At 34.3% G+C, this 26,177-nt stretch overlaps 2 protein-coding genes across 9 annotated transcripts; both read right to left on the reverse strand.

The window, feature by feature from the left end:
- Positions 1-1,555: 1,555 nt before the first annotated feature.
- Positions 1,556-10,353, reverse strand: LOC25479298 (uncharacterized). 8 transcript variants are annotated; one of them, XM_024774904.2, is made up of 12 exons: positions 10,172-10,353; positions 9,724-9,772; positions 7,374-8,197; positions 7,008-7,093; positions 6,812-6,906; positions 6,200-6,424; positions 5,552-6,049; positions 4,629-5,310; positions 4,304-4,534; positions 4,067-4,191; positions 3,208-3,623; positions 1,556-2,898 (listed from the first exon to the last, which is right to left on the reverse strand). In XM_024774904.2, exons 3-12 carry the CDS (start codon positions 8,157-8,159, stop codon positions 1,858-1,860), a joined length of 4,185 nt encoding a protein of 1,394 aa, XP_024630672.1. In that variant the 5' UTR covers positions 8,160-8,197; positions 9,724-9,772; positions 10,172-10,353; the 3' UTR covers positions 1,556-1,857. The 8 variants fall into 8 exon arrangements, with proteins under 8 accessions (XP_024630672.1, XP_039689760.1, XP_024630671.1 ...); XM_039833826.1 differs by having other exon boundaries at positions 9,716-9,772; XM_024774903.2 differs by lacking the exon at positions 9,724-9,772.
- Positions 10,354-20,665: 10,312 nt separating this feature from the next.
- Positions 20,666-24,877, reverse strand: LOC120579915 (uncharacterized). The gene is made up of 6 exons (XM_039832676.1): positions 24,682-24,877; positions 23,549-23,628; positions 22,916-23,020; positions 21,755-22,375; positions 21,359-21,653; positions 20,666-20,928 (listed from the first exon to the last, which is right to left on the reverse strand). Exons 1-6 carry the CDS (start codon positions 24,875-24,877, stop codon positions 20,666-20,668), a joined length of 1,560 nt encoding a protein of 519 aa, XP_039688610.1.
- Positions 24,878-26,177: the final 1,300 nt, after the last annotated feature.

Here is a 26,177-nt window from a genome sequence, read left to right on the forward strand (position 1 = left end):
GCACAATTAGCAAAAAGATAAGGGGCAAAAGTGCAATTGAACACAAAGATGGGGTGCAAAATCGCTCAAAAAAAAAGAGGGGGTGCAAAATTGCACAATTAGCAAAAGATAGGGGGGAAAAGTGCAATTAAGCCAAAATACTATATGAACAAGCTTGATCATCATCCCCTATATGATCAAGCTTATGACTGATGCCTAAAATTAGATTTTAAATGTTTATCCAACACACACTTGGATGGATACTGAAATTTATAGAACACCATTTGCTTTAAATTTTTCGGCACGGTTTTGTCTGATTTTTTTATGAGCAAAGGACATGACTTTGTACAAAACCACTCGAGAGTTTAGGGTCACATATCTTTGTTTACTTTCAAAAGGTGTCAAAATGTCTCTCCTAAACCGGTTTCTCTCCTTTTTTTCATTCTCTCCGTTACTATAGTTTTAGAAATATCAATACAAAAGTGTGTCCAAATCTTTTTTATACACCCTGAAACATGTAAAAACTTTAGTAACAGAGAGAAAATGGAGATGATCTTAATTCTCATAATTATAATTATGGTTATGGGTTTTTTTGTAATGAATTGTGAGACAAATTAAAAGAATTTAATAGTATACTCTTTTGATGTACAATTATTATATATTTGCATGTAACACCACATCATTGGATGCATGTGTACACGGACAAACATAATATTGACTACACTCAAATAAAAAAATTCATCAATTCAATGTAAAGGCAACATTTATTGCAATTAGTACTTACACCCTGCAGGTCATTAGTAAAAGCAAAATCTACATTTTAAATTTATTCAATTAATGATGTATATATACTTTATTATAGACCGCATGCATTAAATGCTTATAATAGTGACCATAGGGTGTATTATATTAAGAGTAGATATTAAAATTTCTCAAATTCAAAGTGTATTCTTCAATTTTACCATCAAACCGAACATTAGTTCCTCAAATTTAACAAAATTCAAAATGAGTGAAGACAAACATGCTCATAACTTGTACTAAGTTTTAATCTATGCAAACAAACCTGGATGGGCAGGGGGTTGTAAATCGATAATTTAGATTAGATCATTGTTGTATTGAAGGGATAATAAAGTGTGAAATTACTAACAATAATTTGTCAATATTCATGTAAGTAATGCTCCAATAGTTGTTTCAACAAGATGCACTAGCACAGGAATATTAGCAAAATATCGCTAATGTTCAGTAAAAGCCGAGATATTAAACTTGGGGGGGTTGAGGATTACCATGAACGAGTCTCGACGAAGTTATGAACCTCACAATATGTCCTATCTGTTTATTATAAAGATAAAGTTTGTTGCAAGCTATTTGAATTATGTGATATGTGAACTTCCGAGTAGTGTATCTTCCGTAGATTTAGGATAACGTTTTATTTTTCGATAAGGTCTTACTCTAAGACCATGGCCCTAGCTTGAAACTAGTATTTGTTAAAAGTAAAAAACAATAGTTAAGTGCTCATCATCTATAATAATAAAAAAATAGTTGTTGACGACCAGCAAATAGTTAAATGACAAAGATGGATGATAAAGCCAGGAACATAGGAAACCATGTCATAAAAATAGTCATCCGCAAGTTCCTAGTAACATTTCTGAGATAATATCAGCTTTAAGTTATCTCTATTTACAAACAGCCGTACCTAGTGCATTCTTGAACCAAAATGATACTATTATTACAAAACATGTATATTTTATCAAAGGGTAAAAAAAACTTACTGATTCTTGCTGGGCACATGGACAGGTGCATAGGTGTACTACATGATGTATTCTATCTTTAACGAAGGAATCTCAAACAGTTGAATGTACATGAGAAATACCAGCATACTTATTTGTCAGTAAATCTCCCAAAAAGGTGCAACGAAGAATTCATGTGATGCACATCAGGCAAATGCTCATCTTTTGAAGCATGTTTTGTGGGTTCCTTGTTTGAAGATGGGAAAGATAGAGACAGGGAAAGAGATGCGGCAACACTGTCGCCATCCTCTTGCTCAGCTTCCAAACAATCTGGAGTCTTTTCCTGGTTACTTTTCTTATCAGCTATCCCAGCAAAGAAAGGACGCGTACCCTCCAGTGACTGTTCCATTTCACCTCCCAACGCAAGCTCGAGACGTGGAATCCCAACTTCAAATTGGTCACCGCTCCAGTGAGGCCCTTTCAGTGACATGCTATCCAGCACCAATCGTGAGTCATTTGTATTGTGCGTATCAATAGGGAAGAAGGTTTTTTCCGTCGTTCCAAGGTCCTCGTGGATGATTTTCTCATCACAAGCTTCTTTGCATCCTTTGTCTTCAACTGAATATGCGGAACCAAAATCGTTTACAAGTGATGCAGAACTTCCATTCAAAGAATCCCTAGCTACAGAACTGTAACATCCATAGATTCCACTGAAACCTGACTGCAGCTTGCTAGAACTGTCTGTATCTTCCAACTTCCCATCTATCTTATTCCGAGGCATTTCCTGACAGCCAGCTGCAGAAGCGTCCATAACTGTGTCAGAATGGTCTATATGCTCAACTTTTATAACATTAGGTAGCCGACAGCTGACCGCTTCTATGGCCAGATCTCCCTGAAAAGTTGCTTCTACATTAATATTGAGACCATCTTCTCTCTCTTTCCTTTTAGGCCTTCGATGATTTTCATTATTGTTTGTTCTCTCTGAAATTTTATCTTTCCTGGTGCTGTTTGCAGTGAGTACCTCTTGATTGTCAACATGAGGAATCCTTGAAGACACGGAGTTCTCTTGCTTGACAGAAATACCACAATTAGCTTTTGTTTCCACAGTCATAGCTCTTACAATTATTCCCACCTCTTCCAGAGGTTTTGACCCTCTGTGCAGTCCATGCTCTGACAAACTACCTTTCTGTTTCTGCACAAAGCAAAGACATCGTTCAAAATAATGAGATGGTCATTACTATTAGCAGCATTACTCTCTCCTTATTCTACTAATGTTTAATATTCCCTTAGATGTAATCACCCAAGTATTTGCAAACTAACATAATTAACAGCTTAACATCATTGTAAGAGTAAGACCGTAAAAATAGCATTGCTAATTTGAAGTTATTACAGGAGATGAGGATCAGATCACAATATTGACAGCATGGAAGCAGATTTATATCAATTAGGGAACAGCAACACTTTGTCTACTAAACTACACACATGCGGATAATGACATTACCAGAGATGAACCAGTGGAATTCATTTCTGGACACGGTTGTATACCATTTGTTGAAATCCTTGACGAAGATTTGGCACTGATTCTACTATCTTGCCTGTCGAAGTTTACTTGTGAACCCAAATGTGTCTGGTCAAAAATAGTTTCTTTTATATCAAAATCCCTACTTAGCATAATATGACCTTGGTCAACAGAAGTGGCTGGAAGTTCACTGAAAATATCACCACAAGCTATTGATTCTTCATCGATGCGCACTGGTGAACAGCGGGTATCAGACAAGGTCATGACAGCAGTCGGAAAATCCTTCTCATTTGACACCGCCACATTCAAACTAGGTAAAGCAATATCTTTTGCAGAATCTGAATGATTAATCCTCCTCCCTCTAAATATGCCCCATAAAAAAAACAGCATATTCCAACCTGCAGAAACAGATAGGATTCAAGCAATTGATTTTTTTGTTAAAAACGTTATGCAGATGTACATTTACAATTTCACTCAAGTAAACTGTTGAAGTAACATCCCCCGCCATGATCAGAAGGGAGAAAAGATGTTGACCAAAAGATAATAGATAACATGAACCAATGCTAATTAGATACAACAAATTTTAAACAAAACACTAACATTCTTTATGACCTTCATGCATTTCATCAGACAAGCTTTATCAGAATTCTAAATGGCCATGCTTTATAAAACCAAAAATCTAATATGCACTACAGAACAAAATCGCATATGAACTAAATTCCTGCAGAACTACAAAACTAATGCAGGCATAAACCTTAAACACCAAACCTAGAAGCATTCTCATTCACAAGTTAGCTATTATCAAGCCTTGTTTAGCAAGAGTCCGTAGTAAATTTCTTACGCTGTGAATTTTCAGGGAGCTGATTGGAAGCAAATATGAGAAGTTCGACGCCATCAAAAAAACCTTTGAGTGCTAAATCATGTCTAATCATGTGATCCAGCAGACCCTTGTAGTGTCTCTCGTAACTGTATTCAAATACCAATAACTAAATAAAAATAATTATAAAAAAGCAAGTGTCGTTTGTACTTGAAAGCTTACTGTCAAGTTTTAACAAAAACATTATATTCATACTCTTACCTTTCAATGTCTTTGGCGAAGAAGTAAAGAGCAATGTTATCTTCTTTAGCACCACATTGATGAAAATGTGAAGGCCATGTGCTCAAGCGAGAAACTTCGTGCAGGGAAATTTCAGGTAAGAACTTGTCCACTACATCAAGAACCTTGGGGGAAGCGCACGAGGATAAATGTGCTTGAATCCCGTTATAAAGGTCAGGAGACATTCCACTTCCATTCACTTCAAAGACACCCCTGCATAAACAAAACTTTAAAACTTGATAGAAAAACATGACCAATAATACAGCAAGAACAATTCAAAAAAACTAGTTCGTCATCTGCTACATACTGCCATATGTATTTGTATTCTGGAATGGCTGACTTCTCTGATGTAACACTTGAATTTGCCGAAGCATGATATGGCAAGTCTCTCAACACAGGCTTTTCAGAAGCAGGAATACCAGAATCTGACTTTTTCAGTTGAGAGCAAAAATCAGTTTTAAGTTGCTTCAAATCGTTACCAGACAAACATTTGGACGTTTCAGATGTAGAATTCCCTAGCATTTCCTGCCTGGCATTGATTTCTACAACAGAAATACTATTTTTCAGTGTGTTAGAAGCAGAGACCTCCACTTGGTCTTGAGAACTGACTTTACATTTCAAGATTGTGCCTGATGGAGGAAACTGATCAGTTTGATCATTTAGATTTTTCTTCTTGTGTATTTCAGGCCTTTTAAGCAAAGCTTCCTGAATTGCAGCTTTCAATCTATTACTTGTATGTGACTCTTTTGGACTACTTACGGCATTAAGTGATCCATCAGTACCAAATTCTTGTGCTACACTAACTGTACAGCATTCTGTAGCATGGCCAAAATCTTTACATTTATGACAGAACGGAGATTTTGAAGCATCAGTATCTGACCTCACACGATGAGTATAACTATCTTTTGTTTTGTCAACCTGGTTTTCTGTTTCTTGTAATCGAGGTAGCCCATCCAATTGAGTGTCATCCACACTGGTTGACATTTTCTCTGCACAATTCAAAGAATGCTAAATAAGAAATCATCTTTGCAGCTTACATAGTCTGCTTAATTCTTAGCACAAAGTCCATCATCAACATGCTCCTACAGAAACTAAAATAAAAGAGAATTTGATAGATAATGCTGTTACTACAATGAAACTAAAACATCGAGAACAGATAACTGAACCAATAAACAAAGGCAAGTAATAGTGCTATAAACAGTAATTATACACTTCCAATTGAGTTGACACCTGAAATAACTTGAGGTTCTGAACTTTTGTTGCTTATATTATTAACGGACTTTGATAATGAACTTGATTTCCCATCATGGTTAACTTTAAAATCCCGGTTGCAGTTAATTGCTAAAGGTTTAACAGTTTCACCACGAGGTGTAAGCTTCTGATTGTGTGTGGAAATGACAGAACTAGCCATAGTTGAACAGACGACAGGCCGATCAATCCTAGACAGAGATTTCCTGTCAAATACACCTGATTCTTTTGCAAGGCTTGATCCTTTCAAATCCTGAGCAGTTCCAGACTTAGGAGAAAGCATTTTAACTTTTGATTCAGTAGCACGACCCAAATTTGAGGATTTGAATGACATTGGTTTTCCTATTGTCCTGATAGGAGTCTCCGTGTTCTTAGAGACATGTTCACCACCCCCTTTCTGCTTTTGAGGAACATCATCATCAAGTTTGACTCTTGATTTGGAACTGAAGTTGTTGAATGAACAAGATTTCAACAATGTACCTTTCCATAAAATCAAAAAATCAAGATTCAGATAAATGAAACTCAAAAAATCGGGACATGATATATTTTCCAGGGAATGAAAAAACTGCTTAAAAGGAAAGAAAACAAAAATTGAAAGTTGTAATGGAGCACAGCAGATGTAAAACACACCCATTCTCCTTGAAGTTTGAACAGGTTTCTCCTTTCCATTGTCTAAGCTCTTGAATGAAGACTCCCGTGACAATGGAACTAATCTCCTGGGGCTTGATGCCTTCGGTGATCCAGTGCGTGATTCGAGGGCTCGCCTCTTTGCTGCTGCAACTAATTCCATGATTTCAGAAGACCTTTTGCCAGTAATTTGAGAAGTGGAACTAACTTTATGACCACTTTTTCCTTCTAAATTTAAAAACAAAATTAAATTACAAAAATATGTCAGCAGACAACCATAGATATGGCTAATTTCGTACTTATGCTACCCTAAACACAGTGCAGATTTAGTTCCAGAATGAAATAATTATGGACTGCAGAAAGAATACAGGGTGCAGAACTCAGAACCAATAACTTTTTAATACTATTTACAGAAATAATTATGCCTTTGTCTCAGTAGGTGGGGTTGGCCACACTTTGAACAATTTTTAAAATAAAAAAATAGTGTAGGCGGAACTAGAAACTTGGTATGAGGGGGCCAATGGCCAAACATGGTGTGGGGGATCAATCATATATAATAAAAGAAGATTTCATAAATTTATTTTCCTCTGCCCTAGTTTATATCTCCATGCTTACCCAATCTTTGGTTGGCAGTCTCTTCAGCATATTGGCATTCCTCACAAAACCAATCCCCTTCAGGCACTTTTTCAAGCATTTCCCTCATGCAGTATCTGATTCAAAGATATAATAATGTCAGACTCAGTTCAGGGAAAATACTATGCAACAATGGTAGACGCTAATAAAAAGCAAATTCAAAGGTTCTTTTGCTTACGTGTGCTCTGCACCATCACTGCACCTACTACATATGGCAAGCAGGTTCTCACGACCAGAATCTCCACAGATGTCACATACTTTTACCTATTTCCCAGCCAATGAAACAAAATAACATCACCTCAGTAAGCAACATCATAGAAGTTCACAAGAAAAGTCGATGGAAGGAGAATATGGAGGGAGGAGTGTATGCAGAACATTTATTAACAGCTGATTGCTTGACATTACTCAAATCTCAAAATCATAGAGTATAAATGTGTATATCTATCATCGTCCAATTCCAAGTCATTACATTCAACTCTCCCATTTCATCTTCAGCAAGTTTTTTGGTGAAAAGAAACAACATAATGAAAGAAAATGTACTTACATCATGCTCAACAAAATCTGATTCATCACTCTCATCTTCTGGTTGAGGTACAGATATCCCAAGTACTTCATCCTGCTCCTCAGCCTTCTCATGCAGCCCATCAGGGGCTGAACATTTATGATCCCCATCTTCAGCAACACTAACATCGTTGTCAGCATCAGCTTCTGACTTTGGATACATTTTTTGTGACACTTCGGCCGTACCACTAACAAATTCACCCTTATCTGGAAGAGATTTTTCACCAGAAACAATAATAGGTTCTCTATCTTTGGTCAGAGATGAATCGACATTTTCCATACAGCATTCTGACAATTTTTCCGGAATGTCTGCATATTTAGATGAGAGAATTTCAGATGAACCCAACATATCAACAGATTGCGCAATTCCAGACCCTTGTGGCACACAGAGACTAACTGAAGCTGAACTAGAAGATATATTTATTTTGTCTGAAGTTATTTGATTACTACAACTTACTAAATTAGCATTACTGGCTCCACTGATACAACAAATGCTATCATCAAGACCTTCTAAACACTTAGAATCCTGACACTTTTCTGAAATGATCTGTTTACTCTCGGTATTTTCAGATAGAGAATCGTGACTGGAGAAAATACTAGGCATGTTACTGGTTTCACTGTCAGAATGCTTCAATCTTTCACAAGTTCTGCCCCTAACATAAGATCCATCACCCTCGTCTGCAGGATACCGAGTATCCTCAACTAAGCGACAGTTTTCATCAGAGTATTCTTCAGCCTTTGACTCCATAAGAGCTTGATTAAGATGCATGCAACATGAACAAGGAGCCGAACACACGTTACAAGTCCCTGATTCAAGTCTCATATCAGTGTTCTGAATCATAAATTGTTTGACAAACTTCTTTACAGATTCAGGTGATACCTAAAATAAATGAAGTGGAAGTTAAAACTTCTTTATTTCTATATTGGGTGCATGCTTGGCCATGAATGGTTTTCCAAATACATGGAAATCACATTACGGTTTTGAATAGAGTGTGATCCTGTGATTTATATTTTATATTAATAAACTATCATCCCTACCATTCTTATAAAATGGAGTAATCGATATGTAAGGGGTTTCTTTCTCATACATGCTGAGTGTGATCCTGTGGTTTTTACTTGAAATGCCTAGTTTAGGATGAATTGTATACAAGTAATTTTCTATTAATAAACTGTCAACGGAAAGGAAAATGAAGCTTATAACTATCACTGAACACAAGTCCTATACCAAAGACCATTGCATGGATCAACCACCTCGCCATGTGGTCGATGTGAATAGAAAGTGTATGTGTACATAAAAGGATAATATCTGAGCTCAATAAAGACACAAGTGAGTGCGTTTTACAAATATCAACAGTAATTATAACAAATGAGACGGGATCAAATGCCATCAATGTCAAACTTTAACACATTCTGCATAATTGCTCAAAAAAAAACACAGATTCTGCATAATAACTTCATGTCAAATATAAATTTAACTAATGTGACTGGGCAATCATGCTATATTATCAAATATCTTTCAGGTTATATATCTTTCAAATAATTTGGACATTGTAGGTATGTTATCTAATACACAAAAGATCTACTTGTATTTTAAATCACATATTTTACGTTAAAAGAATGTAGTGTAATGAAGTATCAATTAATTTTTCATTCGTGTGCAAATTTATAAGCTAGATCTACTTTATAAGAACTTTGATTTCAATAGTTGGATTTATAAATTCCATATTGTACAAAAAAAAATATTAAGTGGTTTAAGTTTCTCTTAGAAATTGTGGTGCCCCCACTTATAAACACATTGTCAGGCCATCACCTATCCGATGTGGGACTCTTAACTCACGACCAGCACCTACCGATGTGGGACTCTTAACAGTTTCAAAGTTTGAACTTGTTCCATGTCAAATTGAATTAATAAGTAGAGTTTGTTTTCACTCTTTTCAACAACCAACAGAAAGACAACACTATTCTGTAACCTTGCATTCAGAGGAGATGGTTAATGCACAAAAATGTCCTCAAACATTTTCAAATACATCTCTTATAGCTCAAGTCTTACTAGGTCCCTAACTCTAAATCTATAAATTAAAACAATGCATTCTTCACAAAACATTTGAGTAAAGTTAATTGCTCTACTCAATGTCGTCGATGGCGGAGAGCCAAATGGCGCCAGCACGCCGCTATATCGGCCGAAATTGATGACGGCGGAGAGCCCAAAAGCCGCAACCGATATCCATCATGCCCGACGATATTTGACAACACTAGCTCTATTTCTGAAGTGTGGTAAATGGTAATAGTAAAAATAATAACGGATTGAAATAAGAGATATATTATGAAATTACTCTGTCATCACACCACGTTCTTTGAATTTAACTGAAATCCCTCTCAAAACTGAAATCATCTAAAAAGAAAATAAAAATCACATTAACAACAATCATCTCAACTCTTAATACAACAAAAACATCAAAGTAATAATAATTTAAAAACTACATCTATGAATGCTAATTCTACTTCAAAAAAAAAAAATACAAAACCTCATAAATATCTTAAATTTCATTCAACTGAAAAAATCAAACCCTAATAACACATTGAATTACTACGTCACCAAATTAGAACAAAGTCTAATACCAACTTCTTCAATGTTCTAGTACCAATGCAATCAAAAAAATATATATAATCCCAACAGAATTATGCAGAACAAATAAAATTCAATGAAAAATAATAATTAATTCGAAATTAAAAAATAAAAAAAATAAAAAATAAAAACTAACTGCAAATGAATTGACATGCCTCTTAGGTTTCCTTCGCGTCCAGGAATCGCAAGAGGGCAAATTTTGTAATCTCAAAAGGTGAAAATTCTAAATAACTGAAATGAGTTTTTCTCATGGGAATTTCATCTCTCATTATATTTTATTTTCTTCCTTGTTAAAAATTTGATTTTAGTCTCCACATTTTTTCTTCATGCTAGCAAAAAAGAAAGTCAAGAGTTAATAAATGTAAGTAAATGCGATAAACCCTCTAAAAAAAAGTAAATGCAATAAATACAGACAATTTAATTTCATATTTTTTTTTCCTTTTCTTTTATATCGTTTGGACAATTCATAATAGAGCACCCTAAATTGGATGCTTAAATTTAATTCATATGTCCACATCAATCATTTTAATGTAATACTTAATAAGCATCCGTTTTCCACAGATAATCTTATATCATTACATTTCAACAAAATTTATTTATTTTATTAAGATTTATTAAATCAAACCCATGAAAAATGAAGAGAGATAGAGAGGGTGCTTCCATAGCCACCCTTCTCCATAGCCACCCATGTATTATACTCCACAATGGGGTGCCTATTTAATCTGGTGCTAAATAGGTGAAGCACCCACCATTGTGGATGGTCTTAAAACCAAATTAATCTAATAGAAAAATCGTAAACTGAACCAACTCAAATTGAAATTGCAAAAAACTGCATTTGATTTGGAAGTATTCAGATCACTTTTTACTAAACCGCGTGGTTTGGTTCGGTTACGATTTTTATTTTACCAACCGAACTAAACCAAATCAAATCTCAACATCAGAAAAATAATAATTAAACATATGTCACATAAACCAATACTCATTAAAACTCAATGAAAACTTTTATAAAATGACATATTTTTTCTCTTGTTAAGTTTCTTCTTGCCTTTTTATTTCAAAAATATATTTATGTGTTACAAGAATTGTTAGAGAATGATAAAATCTTAAACTTTTATATTTCTGACATAATAAAATTACTTTTTGTCCATGTTTTTAATTTGCTCTATGTTGTTTGCTAAAAATTGTAACAGTCCGTTTTTGGTTAGGATTATTTTATTTTATTATTATATTTGTTTAATTGCTTGTTTGTAAGTTTGACTTGGGATTAGTGGATTTTCAGGATTAAGGGTATTTTGGTCATTTGAGAAGCGAGGGTAAATTAGTACTTTTAGAATGTAGAATATTTCAGTACTTTCGTGAGAATAATTATTTTTACTAAGTTAGAAGTAACTTGAGATGTTTTAAAAGTTAAGTGAGTAATAATTTTTTAATTAGACTATTACTTTTCCACCCTGCTGCATTCTCACGCACCCTGCAAAAAATGACATAAATACCCCTAGTTTGGATTATATAATCCGAACTTGTTATCATATTTCGAAATATAAAATCCGAAAACTTACGAACTGTGATTTTTTGTGGTTTCTTTGATGTCAAATGTCTCTGTTGACCGTTATATAATCCCCGCATAAGCTGCAAAGCAATTGCCAGGATTATATGAACGGTCAACAATGACGATGACACGATAAACACTCCTAAAAAACTAAAAAATGTAGAAAAAAGAGTAACAAAAGAGGTGAAGTGAAGAATGAAGGAAATTGTTGAAGATGCAAGCCTATTTATAGCCTTAGACCATTCCTAGATCATAAGTGCAGTCAAATAAAACGTGTTCCACTGTCCAAAAATGTATTAAACATGCCACTAACCGGCCTAACCTTTGGTGAAACGCCATCGTCCAAAAAAACTAAGGTTTTTCGAATTATATAATCTGAAACTAACTAAAAAAATTCGGATTATATAATCCGAACAACACCAGAATGTGTTTTTTTAGGGTTTTCAATGAATATGACATAGAAAATAATTTAAAAAATGCATACAAAAACAAGTAAGCAACTTAAAACAACATAAACAACATAATATTCTAGGATGGTGTTCGAAGAGGTACCACCTGGATCGAGTTCATAAAAACCTTTTCGAATTCAGATTTGCAACATAACGATGAAAGGGAAGGTGTTTGAAGAGGATTGTTTTGAGTTAGATCATGTTGCCTTGCCAACAGAGATATTTATATCGCCAAGGCACCAAGATCTGGCTCATAGCAACCTCTTGGTATTTTTGACAAATAAAGAGTTAGAACCTCTTTGTATCTATCTATCTATATATTTTTGACATCATGCTATCAAATAGAGAGTTATCTATTTGCGACAACATGAGAAAGATCTTCAGCACAATGACAAAAGTTTTCCTGGTTTCTTTCGTGTGTTTGTGTGTTTTGCTGAAAATGAAGATGAAAACCAGAAACACTTATTTATAGAGGTATCTGGACGTTGTGGACCACAAAAACTATTGGTGCAATGTGGACCATACAAAAGAATCCAATGATAAAGAAATTCGGATTATATAATCCGAATTTCACTTACACCCTAGTTAAAAAATTCGGATTATATAATACGAAATGCACTTACACCCTATAAAATTGAGTTGAATTCGGATTATTTTAGCGTTTAAATGAACATCTTTACCGTAAAGTTAAACATGATGAAAGTTTAAATAATATATATTATTTAAAACATAATAAAACAACTAATTGAACAACATATTATAACTAACACGTAATAAAATCAACATAAAACATGTAATAAAAACAACATATAACATGTAATTAAATAAAACATAGCACATCATCACGAATCATCTAAATTAATGTCTTCGTAGTTCTTGGGCCGGATCAAACTTTGTTGAATATGTTCAACAAATCTGACCAACGAAGAATCCAACTCGATCGACCCTCCAGTACTTTACTAACCAAAGATCGAGAACATGGTTCTAACTTCGTCATCGTTCATGAGCTTCATCCGGCTGAACCGCACACTCCCGACTGAGTCAATCGACGGACGTCGATACTCAACACCATCCACCCTCTGTGTGTCTTTGTATTTGAGTTCGAGGTGGATTTGATTTAGCTGACCCTTCAACCCGGAGAGGGTGACATCAGTGGGAATCCTGAACAGATGGGGTGGTTTTCCCCCGTTGTATTAAACTACAGCTAGCTTGGTGTTTTCATGTTTTCATGTTTGTTTTTGGTATGCTTTTTGGTTATGAAAACATGTACATCTATTTATAGAGGTTTTTGGGCGTCCTGGATCACAGAAACTATCGGTGCGATGTGGACCACACAAAAAAAATATTTTCTTGAACATTTTGGGAATATATAATCTGAAGTGACCCTCACCCTGCAGAAGGTACAAAGTTACCTTCATTTTCCACCCAATAATGAATAAATTCGGATTATATAATTCGAAAACCCTATGTAGGAATTCAGATTATATAATCCGAACAAAGTCAATGTTTTTTGGCCGGTGCTATTGATGAGTCAATTATTATATATTTTTATATGTTATTTAGTTTCGTTTTATTTAGATTTAAGTTTATTTTATTTTATTATTATTTCCTTTTTGAGCTATTTTACTACAATTGCATATTGTTATATTTTCAGGAATGAATATTTGATGGATTGAGTCTTGGAGCAAAAGAAAGGGGTTTTGGAGCTGATTCGGTACGAAAATACGAAGATTCGGAGACAAAAATATATCTCCCTCAAGTCAGAAACTTGGCACGGCCCGTGCTAGGCTTGGCACGGCCGTGCCACCCTCTAGAACTACTTTTGCTGCTTTTGCTTAGATTTTAAGCTACTCTGTTTTAGTTTACTTGTGGAACATTCTAGTGATTGCTTAGATTTTAAGTCGAATGTAAACTATAAATAGAGTAGCTAGCCATCACAAATATTCATCTTTTGTTCCCTGAAATAATAAGTGACAATTGTTTCTTTGAATAAAAGTTCACCTTTACTTTCTTGTCATTTACTTTTATGCTTTCTCTCTTCTTCTCCATGTCTACAATGAACGTTAGTGAGTAGACTCCTTCTTGTCTTGGGATTGTTGGATAAGTCTAAATGACATAATCCTAATCAAATCAAGCTTTAAACCTTAATCTTATGTAACCCTAATCTCTAATCTAAATTTACCGTTTTAACATGAATTAACCATTATCAAACTGTGGAAACGAAAGTGGAGGGTTTGATAATGGTTAATCCATCATCTCAAATATCAATTCATAAAACGAAAGTGGAGCTTTGATATTCGAACAAGTAAATTTAGACAAAGATTGTAAAGGCGGCAAAATAGTCTTTACAATCTTTGAGACATATAGTTTCGAACTTCAAGGATTCTAAATTGTGATCAAGTCAGCAAAATAGGCTTGGTTGCAACTTAGGACCAAAATCTAATAGTAATCAAGTCAACGAAATAGGCTTGGTTGCTAGAGGAACAAAAGAGAAACTGTCTTTAGAAGTTAGGTCTAACATAAGGTTATAAGTTTAATAGTTTGGTTTGTGAAGGACTTGTCAATTAGATGAACCAATAATCCCAAGGCACCTCTTTTATTTTATTATTGTTATTTTCTTTTAATTATACAAAAATACAACCTTCTACCTTCTAAACTTTCAGTCTAATCATTATTTAAAGTTAATTGAATTCCTAACTTCGATAGAACCGTGCACTTGCGGTTTTATCCCATTAGCTATGCGCCAAATAAAACATGTTTTCAAAGGTTTTTACCAGCATTAATGGCTGGTAAAACCCCTTTGAAACACGTTTTTTGACTCACCATTGTTGGTGTTGATTGTGAAGTTTGGCTTGAATTGTGAAGTTTTAGAGTTTTTTTGTGAAAAATGAGTATGCTGATGGAAACATGATAATTTGATTTTATGAACTCATGTTTTGATTCATTTTAATGTTCCTTTTATGCATGTTAATTGTTAGTGAAGTTTGCACAATGATTTTGGGTTAATTGGGATCAAAATTGGGATTTTGGGGTGATTTGGAGTGAGTTCCCAAGAGGGAACCCATTTGTGGGTTCCCCTGTTCCTGGAAATCTCGCTGGGGAGTAGGTGTGTGCGATGTCGAGGAGTGCAGGACAACACATGTTGTTCCGTGCACTTTGGGCCTTTGGGGTCCTTTCCAGACACCCTATAACGTTCCTTTTGATGTATTTTGACGTTGTTTTAACTAATAATGCTAAATTGGTTTTGTGCTTTTGAAACAAACTTTGAGTTAAAATGCTCATGAACTTGGAATTTTCGAAACTGTGTTTCCTCAAATAAAATGATGAGGCTATGACTTGTTTTCGGTAACAATAGACTTAGAATAACCAAGTAGGATTGATATGAAAATTAAAACTTGATCTTTGGGAAAATGTCAAAATAGCTGATTTTGTGAAAATAGATAAACTTTGGCAAAAATGAGGAACTATGAGTTGATAACTTGCAAATGACTTTGTATTCTTGATAATATGATGAAATGAGAATAAATTAATGTTAATTGGGTGTATAACATGTTGTTTGGTGTATTGTGGATGATTGTCCGCCTGTTGTGCCATTTGTGCTTATGAAGTGTTATTGTAACACCCCGTTTTCCCAATATAAAAATTTCTTAACAATTATCAGAGTAAACATCATGAACGGGATATCACATTCAAACATAATCTAAAAACAGTTAAATAACAATTTAACTTTCAACAATATCTCAAACATTGCAGCGGAAATTAATTCGAAAATCCATAAATCGTTTTGGCACGTAGGCCCCATCAAAATATCTCAAATAAGTTAATCAACATCATGAATATCATAAATGAACACGTAAAGGAAAGAAGCATGCACAACATAGACCCCATCCCGTTACGTATCAGAGCGACCTAGACGACTCAGTGAGGCAAGGCTACTCACGACAACAAACTGCACACTAAGCTCGATCACCTGCAAGTTACTCATAGGAAGAGCAACATTTCCAAGCAGAAGGGGTGAGATTTCACAAAACAATAACATTAATCGATATAATTCAACAATCATAATTAACAACATAAACATCTTAAACAATCATTGCATCTTTGATAAACAATTATCAAGTAATCACATCATTCATAACATAACGTCTTTTGACTCGACAATGCGACAATGCAAATCTAAACCTCTTATATGCATCTGGTACCAATCAGGGCATGAGCCCCCAACATCATAGTATTAATATACTTTTAAGGCATCGTGGTGAGGACAAAGCTCAAATTCGTGGTGAGGACAAAGCTCCAGGGCATAAGCCCCCAACAAAAGTATGCTAATGCATGGACTCAATCAATCTAAAACCATCTTAATCATCATCTCATTTACATCCAATAATTTGGAGTTCAACATCATCTTAATCATCATGTATAGACTCATGCAACTTAGTTAAATAACAGCAGCAGCATAATTAGATCACAACAACATCATAATTTCATAACAACAATTCATTTCAACAACATCTAGATCATTCAAGAATAATTCAAGTAATGCATTTAGTCGTTAAATCACATTACAAACAACTTAATAGTTCTTAACAACTTCACAGATTCTAGTTAACATCTTAAATAGGTTTCATTACTACCTAAAGTTCCATTCCTAACCAATCCAAACAACTCAGATCATTACATCCTCAAAAGCACTCTGTTCTGGAAGTGCTCGCGAGCTGAGAGCATCTGCTCGCCATGGCGAGTACTTGCCAGATTTCCAACTATGGTTGTTCCAGGTTCAATCTTGTTCTAAGTCATCCTCTAATCTTTACTTAACATCTAAAGGTACTCAAAAGCATCTAAGGTTCAACTCAAAAGTTCAAAATTACAAAATTCGACAAGCTCTTTGGTCATGCTCGCTATGGCGAGTAAGGTTGATCGTTGTGGCGAGCTACGACTTGTAACTCGCGAGGCGAGGGGTATTGGCTCGCGTGGCAAGCGATGAACTTCATCACTCGCGAGGCGAGGATCATCGTTCGCCAAGGCGAGCGATGAATGTTGGCTCGGGCAGAATGCAGTTTTCTTCAAAAATTCATCTAATCTCAAGGTTTAAAGCCTAATTTCGATTCCAGAATTCATCATATTCATAATATAAGGTCATATGACAGTTTCTACATCAATCTAATCAATTTTCACCGTTTCATCATCAATTTTAGGGATTTGACCTAGTTTTCGGTTTCTCCAATTCAATCCTAATTCTTGCTAATTAATCATCATAATTATAAGAATTAACATTACTGAATCATTAGTCTCACCCTTACCTTGTATGAAGAAATCGCAGCTTTCCCTAGGTGATTCTCTCTTCTCTTGGCTTTTCCTCCTTTTCTCCAAAAACAGTCGTACGTACCAAGTGTTTTTCTAAGACTAGGTTTTCCTTTTTATATCTCTTCCCAATATCTTATCTTATCTCACTTTCTCCCCCAAAACTCTCTAAAATCTCAAAACAACCCTCAACTAAATATTTTATTTTATTTTCAAATCTTATTTTATTTAACAATAAAATAAGTCTCATATCTCATGAAATCATCAAAACTCATAGCTCATCTAAAAATCATCCAAATTATCTAAATCATCAAAAATCAACAAAACTCACACATATATTATATAAATATAATATACTCGTCTAAACTCGATTAAATAATTAATTAATTAAAAGTGGGCGTTACAGTTATGACTTATTTGTTGTGATGATTTGATGATGATTTGTTGATGAGATTTTGGTGATTAATATATATGTAAAAATGATGATGAATGCATGTATGATAAGTGGTGAATTAACATATATTTTAGTATCTAAAGTGATGAATTAACAAATATGTTAATATCCAAAGTGGTGACGTTAATTATGGTGTGGTGTTCTATGAATATATGCATTTGATGATTTATATGTTCATGCATTCATAAGTCAACGAATATTTTAGTATCCAAAGTGTTGAATTAACGGATATCTAATATCCAAAGTGGTGAAATTAACGGATATTTAGTATCCAAAGTGGAGATAGGATGTTTTAGCATCCGAAGCGGTGAAAATGGTACCACATGCATGTAGAGTCGTGTCTAGAATATTGCATGCATATAAATCTATATAAAAGGTCTCATACTTGATGATGTGAATTATGTGATTATGTGAATATATGTGGGATCATGATTGTGATTATTCTTTGGTGATACTTGTAGACTTATGATAATGGTGAGAAAATAAAAATGATAAGAATATATATTGGTGATGATTATTTTGGTGAATGGTGATGAAGTGTGAATCATAGGTACTTGACTTAATGATTCCTTTGATGATGATAGTTTCCCCGTTTATATTCTTGAGATGATGATTGTGTTTATTTGAAATAATTACATGAGAATATGGTATGTTGGTGATGAATATTTGTATTGAAGATGTGAAAGGTGATGATATATTATTTGACAAGGTGAAATGAAACAATGAATTATATGCTAATATGCCTAATCGAAAGTGTGACATCTGTCAATGAGTTTTGTTATGTTAAGATATGATTTGATGCTTATACATGACAAAGTATGAACACTATGAATTTAATTATTGGTGATGTGATGACCTCTTGATGTTGAAATGGGAAGTGGTGTGTTACAATCAAGGTAATTAAAACCGGACTAGACCGACCGGTTCAACCGGGAACCGGAATAGTGACCGGTCGACTAGTCCAGAAAACTGCCGTGTACTAGAACCGGGATTCAAACAGGAAAACCGGCCTAAAACCATGGAAACCAACGGTTTGATCCGTTTACTAGATGAACCATATTTAACATTTTTGTATGAAGAAAGAGGAAAAAACGGTGTCGTTTGACGGGCATCCAAGAGATCCATGACTTTTGTTCTTCCTTCTGAGATCTACAAAGAAGGAAACACAGGTGAAGGAAGAGATAGGCAACGACGCACTACTCTGTCAAGTACAGTATATTAGGGTTATGTTTATTTTTATATGAAAAGTTTGGGCTGGGCCTCCTCTACGGTGGCCGCATATTTGTCCGCTTGTAGTGTTAATATATTCCCTCCGTTCCTTTTTAGTGTTAATATATTTGTCCGCTTGTAGTATTAATATATTGTTCATATACGATAAAATGAAACTAAGTAAATTTATACTCCTCCGTTCCTTTTTAAGTGTCACTTTTGGAGAAATTTTTTGTTCCAATTTTTTTTTTTGTCAAGTAGCCTAGTGGCTAGAGAAATTCACCTTAAAGATGAATAAGTGGGGTGTCCGGGGTTCGAACCCCGGCCCCTGCACATATTGTTCATTATCCCTTACCAAATGAGCTAAGCTCATGGGGACCCAATTTATTTGTCACTTTCAAAATTCAATGCAACTTTAAATGTTGTTTTATCAATATTACTCTTAGTTATTTATTACGGAAAGAGAAATATATGAAATGAGATATTAAATAAATAAGATTATTATAGTAAAAGTATCAATTATTGTATCAAAAGTAGTAACATTTATTGATTGTCTTGGTTTATGTAAAATGTCACAAAGTGACAATTAAAAAGAAACAGAGGTAGTACTTATTAATTCAAATCTAATTTGTTTTAATAGATATTTTCTTATATATTTTATTGTCATTTAAATTTTTTTATCATTTTCAAATTTTGAGTAAAGTTTATTATTTACTAGTGTGAAAATTGAATATTATTTATTTATTCCGTATATTTTTCTTATTATACAACTAAAAACATGTGTAATTAACTATAACCGGTTGAATCCCGATCCGACCTTTGAACTCTGAACCCATAGGTAAAACCCGGTTCTTTGTCTAGTCCGGTTTTGATTACCTTGGTTATAATTGAATTGAAGATAATATTCATATGATGTTAATATTCTTGGATTTTGAACCTATAATAAATCGATAAAGAGTTATACTTTTGCGGTTAAAGAGGTAAAATTTAATTTAAGATATTGAATGCACACTTTAAAAAAAAAAAAATTAATTTATATTTTAAGGGTACAAGTATTTCTCTTTACAAAATATTATTGCAACTCACTTAAAAAAACACTCTAAGATCTTTATAATCAAAACAAAGAGCATCATATCATCATTTTAAACCTTCCAAAAAAAGAAATTCTTTTAGTAAAAAGTTACAATTTTCGATTTCCAATTAATTAAATATATTTTCATAAATAATTATTATTTAAAGATCTTAAAGAGCATTCGGATGTGATTCACATTTTTCTATATATGACTCACCCAACAAATAGATATTAGTGGCTACGTCATATTTTATCCCATTAAACAAAATTATTTTATCTTTTCTCATGTTTTTGAACTCTACATAAAATATAAATGTTAATTACTTTGAATCCTATGATCATACACACATAACTCAAGAATATTTTTGGTCAATAACAGTCATATAATTAGTCTAATACTAAAGATATCAAGAACGAAAAAGAAGGCCAAATCCAATGTCTAGGATCAACTACTCTGCCTCAAAAGTAAAAACAACCACCAACCCCTTAACACACGGAAGATGATCCACAACCAAAAGTAACAAATAAAAAGCTTGAAATCTGAGAAAGAAGAAACATTGGAAACAATTCATGTAAGAAGGAAATCGTGGTGAGCAATAAATTGAAAGGGGGTGCTTAACATTCATGCCCATATACTGGGAAGATAGAGTAGGATCCCCGTGCTCCCTGAGTACCAACTTGAGAGATAGTCGACGGCATTGCTCTGGAAAGCCCACGAGATAATGAAGAAGAACTTGCAGGAGAATTACTATGTGCATGGTGAATTGGCATACCATGCAATGCAGGGGTTTGTGTCTCCGGTCCAACTTGACGATTTCCTGAGGGTGAAGAGATGGAGTTCACATTTAGCTGTCTTGACTGGTGGGTTAAACCCGAATCTGACATTCGTATAATAATGTGGTTAGTTAGTAAAGAAGAGATGAATATGCTCACAAACACAAGACATTTAAGGAAATTCAAACAAAGAACCTAAAAAACAATCATCATATTACAGAAAAAACAGAAAGCGCCTGCAAAAGCTATAGATACGCATTGTATGCTCTAGAGCTTCATTTCAAATGCTCTCAAAACCACTCACTAAACATCTACATTTCCTGATGCAGATTTGCCTTTTCCGATTTTAGGGAAGTGTGTGTTTAAAGCATAAAAGTAATTAAACAATAGAAGAAGTACTATATTGTTCTGTAAATATATCTACACAAATATCGTATTGGCAATTCAGATATGTTTACGAGCAGCAAATATACTATTTAATTTGGTAAAAAGTATATAGTCAACAACTACAGCAGTCAGGATATTGGAGTATACCTTGCAGCATTTGAGGTGCACTAAAAAACTCAAGTTTAGACCTAGCACTCATAGCATCGGCCAATATTTTATGCACATGAACTATTTTATATTGTGCGTCATAACTCTCCGATGCTCTTTGAAATTCAACCTCAATGTTGTTCAGTTCAATACCATAGCGGTTGCAAAGTATCTTAATTTGATTCTCAAATACCCATTTCAGCGGTAATCTCCTCTCACATTCTTTGTGAAGTTCAGCATACTTCAAGCGAAGTTCGTCAATTTCCTTCTGAAATTTACATTTCAGCAGTAATCTCTGCTCCAACAATGGGATAATATAGCAGTTATCATTAAAGGAATGTAAGATATCAAATCTAAATAACTATTCTCATAGCAATGAGTAGAGCAGAAACTTACTATTTTCTGAATCCTTTCTAATTCATGACAAAGTGGTTTATGGTACAAAGGTGGAAGATTCATCACAGATGATTGTGGTGCAGCTTCAATAGGATGATTCCTCAAACCAGGATTTCTTGTCTCTGACGATCGGGCTCTGATTCCACCAGGCACAAGGGAATCAATGGCCATGTTTGAGACAACTTGACGTGATTGAGAACCAACTTCCAAATTCGAGGCAGGTTGCTCGACGGCTGGATTTTGGATCACAGTTGATGTGACAGGAATCTTGCTGGAGAGAGCACCTGCATTGGTCACTACCCGGTCTTCAACCCCAGTCAGTGAAGGTAAGGTAGAGAAACCCTTATTGGAAGATAGGAACCCTGAAGAAGGCAGCTTCTGTGCCTGCTCTTGCAACTTCGTGACCATTGAAAAGTGGTCGGATTGAGTAGCAGGTAATGAAATAATTAGACTAGGAGGGGACTCTACAAGTGATAATGGCTGAACCTGCACATGTTCTTGAGACTCAGTGGAATTCACTGACAAAGAAGAATTCAGAGTTGCATTCTCCGGATAATCGGTACTTCTGACTGTGCTGGGCATTCCAACAGCTGCTTCGCTACTCAATTCACTGGAAATGGTCTGATCACAACAAAAAGCTTGTCATCAGTTCAATGTACTAAAGGCATGAATCAAGTGAACAAGATGCTGTTTTAGTTTGGTAAACTGTTTAAACGAAGGGTTTCCCACATTAAATTGGTTTTTAAGATGGTGATCATATTGCCACGAAGAAGGAGGAAAAAAGGGTAAATGGGGTCAAGTTACTTATATTTTGCATCACCAAACCAAGCACGACGGACTTTATAATTTAGTGTGATTCTGGATGGGAGGGAGGCAATCATTCAAATCAAGTTCCAACCCATGAAAAACAAAATGAGGCAAAATCTGTTCACAAACAACTCTTACATATCATGAAAACTGAAAACAATCAAGAAAGCATGACCACAATTACAATCATCTGACCTTGGAATACCAACAGTCACATATAAACAAGGGAAAAAAAATTAAAATTGCAATTTTCTGAAAAACCCAAAGAAAAAGGTTGTTTGCCCATGCAAAGATTGGAGAAAACCGAATAAAAAAAAGGACGAAATAGAAGAAAAATCAAGAAAATATTCTTACCAGAGATAATTGAAAATCCTGTAGTATTGATATAGGTTCTGTACAGTTCTTGTAATTAATGATGGTAAATTCAAGAAATTTTCGAACCATACACCGGACATTATCCTGCAAGCGACAAAGATATGTTAAAACGCTGTTAAATTTTCTAATAATAGAGCTTATAATAGCATGATACAAGAAACGTTGGATTAGAACTCACAAAAATATTAATTTCTAAATCCAAAATTAAAGGCATTCAAATCCTATGAAACTAAAAAACTATTCTGCAATCCTAATTTTGAATCCAAATTTTATTGCTTACAAGTAAAGCCATTGTTGCGGCTATTTCAATGACTCCATAATACAACATAATCAATTCATGAATGAGTAATGATGACAGTGACACACGAACGGTCTCTAAGAAAATCAAATGAAACTATCATAAATTGTTTGTTCAAATTTGAAAGAATGGATCTAGTAGGGTATGTGTAGAAGAAGCCATACAAATCTCCTACCATAACTCCAAAACTCATATTGTTGTAAATAAAGTGCAATCAATGCTATGAGAGAAAAATAAGAAAGAAAGAAAGAAAGAAAGAAAGAGGAAGTAAAAGGCAGGTAAAAATAAGTAAAAAAGAAGAGTTGCATGCATACAGGGAGAGAAAGAGAATCACAGAGTTTTGCAATCTGCTGCTGTTGATCACTTGTTTGAATGTTGGTTCCTGTCTCCGAGTCTGAGATTCGATAAAAACAAACAAAATGAGTAAAAAATGGTAGGTATTGATTGAGAAAACACCATGATCATAAAAAAATAAAAAAGTTACCATGATTTTTCTTTAGCAGAAGAACTCTAGGAGTTCTTTTTTGTTTAGTGAAAGTCATCCATGGGGCGGAGGTTGAAAGGATCGCCTTCGTCTTCGTCGTCTTAGCTTTGTTTCTGGTCCTTGAAGACAGACTGGATGTGGAAGATGCTTTCATTGTCATCTTTTTCCTTCAATCAAGCCTTTGTCTGCTACTACTGCAATTGGCATAATAATGAGTAGCCCTAGTCCTAGTGTTGTTATATATATTGTTTTTCCGAATTTGAAACCCTAATTCTTGGTATGTTAAAATAGCAACTTCGGATATTCAGAAATCAATGCAATCAATTTTTTTAGTTGATTACGTGCCAGTGAAGTATGGAGCAAAAATGATGTCTGTATTAATTTATTAGCAAAAATCAAAATAGAAAGTTTAGATTTTGAGTTGAGTGAATGAATGGAGCATCGTCATCAGATCCATCATCTGCTGCATCCTATCAAGCACGTATACTTCAAAATAGCTACCGTATGGTATCCGATATGTCCCGATACGCAGATACTCCATTGATACGTATCAGCGGAGTATCCGATTTATTTAATTATTTTTAAAAAATAAAATAATTCCGATACGTCGTCGACACGCGGCGATACGCTGCCGATACGCCTCGGATGCCACTTATATAGCTAGTTCATTTAGTTTTTCAATAAAAACTTTCTTTTCCATAATTACCCCTTTCCCCTTTAGTTATCTCTTCTCTCTCCTTTAATAGATATAAAACATATGACTAGACTCTTGACACGTGCTATCGCACGGGTCCTACCGAGAAGTTGTTAAACGAATAAGTCGTAGCAATGTAAACATATATAGTTGATAGAAATTTTAACAACATTTAAACATATGTTCCCTTCTACGACAACAATAGAAACAAAATGAAATGGTAGCATACATAAAAAAAGGTTTGAACTTTAATCATCAAGATACATTACCAAAGACTTCGTGATAAACAACATTTGAGGTCGTATCAGTATTCTCTTCATCTCCATCAACGATTAGTATTTCTAATCCTTGTTTTGAAGTGACTCTTGAGATTGCAACGTACAACTGACCATGTGAGAACATAGGACTCGGCAAACAAATTCCAACACTTTTAAGTGATTGCCCTTGACTCTTGTTGATTGTCATGAATATCATTAAGTTCCAATGATATTTGTAATCTGTGTTCTTAAGACAGTAAAGTTTTAAGTAAAAGGGTAAAATTTTATTCAAATGCATTAATTTTGATCATTTTTAGGCATGTCAAGTGCACCAACATTTACGACATAGAGGGAATTGAAAGTATGTTTTGATTTATGGCTGAAATCATCCATCTCTATAATCTTAAGTTTGACTTGGTATATAGAAATCAATGCACAATTACAAATTCGAATAGCAATAGCTACCGCTAATTTTTCTTTTAATCACAATGAAATATCATGAATGTCACGAAATTTGACTTGGTATATAGAAATAAATGCACAATTTCAAATTCGAATAGCAATAACTACCACTAATTGTTCTTTTAATCACAATGAAATATCATTAAGTTACATGAATATCATTAAGTTCCAATGATATTTGTAATATGTGTTCTTATAAGACAGTAAAGTTTTAAGTGAAAGGGTAAAGTTTTATTCAAATGCATTAATTTTGATCGATTTTAGGCATGTCGGATGTGAAGTAGCAATAAACGTCACAAGAAAGGGGGGTTTGAATTGTGACCCTTTTAAAAATTATTCCTGAAAATTAAGTTTAGATTTATATACTCAAGAATAGTCTTGGTGTATGTTAGTTTAACAAGATTAGAGTATATAACAATTAATTGATTTAGAACAGAACGTTCTGAAGAATGATTATAAGCAGAATGAGAAAAATGATGTTAAGTTAAAAATAAAAGATTATTTTCGCAAGGACCAGAATGTTCTGGAGATTAATAAAATAATGTGTGTGTGTTGTGTAAAAATAAAGAGAGAGAGAGAGAGAGAGAGAGAGAGAGAGAGAGAGAGAGAGAGAGAAGAATAACACAGGAGAGTTATCCTGGTTCACCAAACCCGACTACTTCCAGTCCCCACACCTCGTGTGAGATTATCCACTATAGTTTTCTTGCTAACAGAAACTTCTGACTAGCACTACAATATCTTGATCACACCAGATTAGTCCGTAACACCTGTATTATCAACCTCAGCAGGCTTATACAATTCTTTGCACACTAGCAAAAGAAAGGTTGGAATTTTCTATCTCAAAACTATTAAGCCCAATAGACTTTGAGAAATACAACACACTTTGTATGAAGAGATTTGTTTGGATCAAATAAATACTCAAATCTTTGTTTGAGTTTAACAAGAGGCAAATTCAAGAGAGAAGATCCAAGAGATATAGTGAGAGAGCTTCGAATTTGCTTTGTTTGCGAAGAGCTTTGTTTGTAGTGATGATTTTCACTTTGAGA

The sequence above is a fragment of the Medicago truncatula genome, chromosome 4 (genome assembly GCF_003473485.1).
Source record: "Medicago truncatula cultivar Jemalong A17 chromosome 4, MtrunA17r5.0-ANR, whole genome shotgun sequence".
Classification (NCBI taxonomy): Eukaryota; Viridiplantae; Streptophyta; class Magnoliopsida; order Fabales; family Fabaceae; genus Medicago; species Medicago truncatula.

What these genes read in the sequence shown, in the direction of transcription:
- LOC25479298 (XM_013588285.3), bottom strand. Translation starts at nt 8,231, where the DNA reads ATGATTCAGAACACTGATATGAGACTTGAATCAGGGACTTGTAACGTG. An exon ending in AGTGATGGTGCAGAGCACAC is followed by an intron (nt 6,907 to 7,007) that starts GTAAGCAAAAGA and finishes TCTTTGAATCAG; the next exon opens with ATACTGCATGAGGGAAATGC. An exon ending in TCAAACTTCAAGGAGAATGG is followed by an intron (nt 6,050 to 6,199) that starts GTGTGTTTTACA and finishes TTTTATGGAAAG; the next exon opens with GTACATTGTTGAAATCTTGT.
- LOC120579915 (XM_039832676.1), bottom strand. Translation starts at nt 24,877, where the DNA reads ATGACAATCAACAAGAGTCAAGGGCAATCACTTAAAAGTGTTGGAATT. An exon ending in TGTTTATCACGAAGTCTTTG is followed by an intron (nt 23,629 to 24,681) that starts GTAATGTATCTT and finishes ATCGAATCTCAG; the next exon opens with ACTCGGAGACAGGAACCAAC. An exon ending in TGCACCTCAAATGCTGCAAG is followed by an intron (nt 20,929 to 21,358) that starts GTATACTCCAAT and finishes TACGAATGTCAG; the next exon opens with ATTCGGGTTTAACCCACCAG.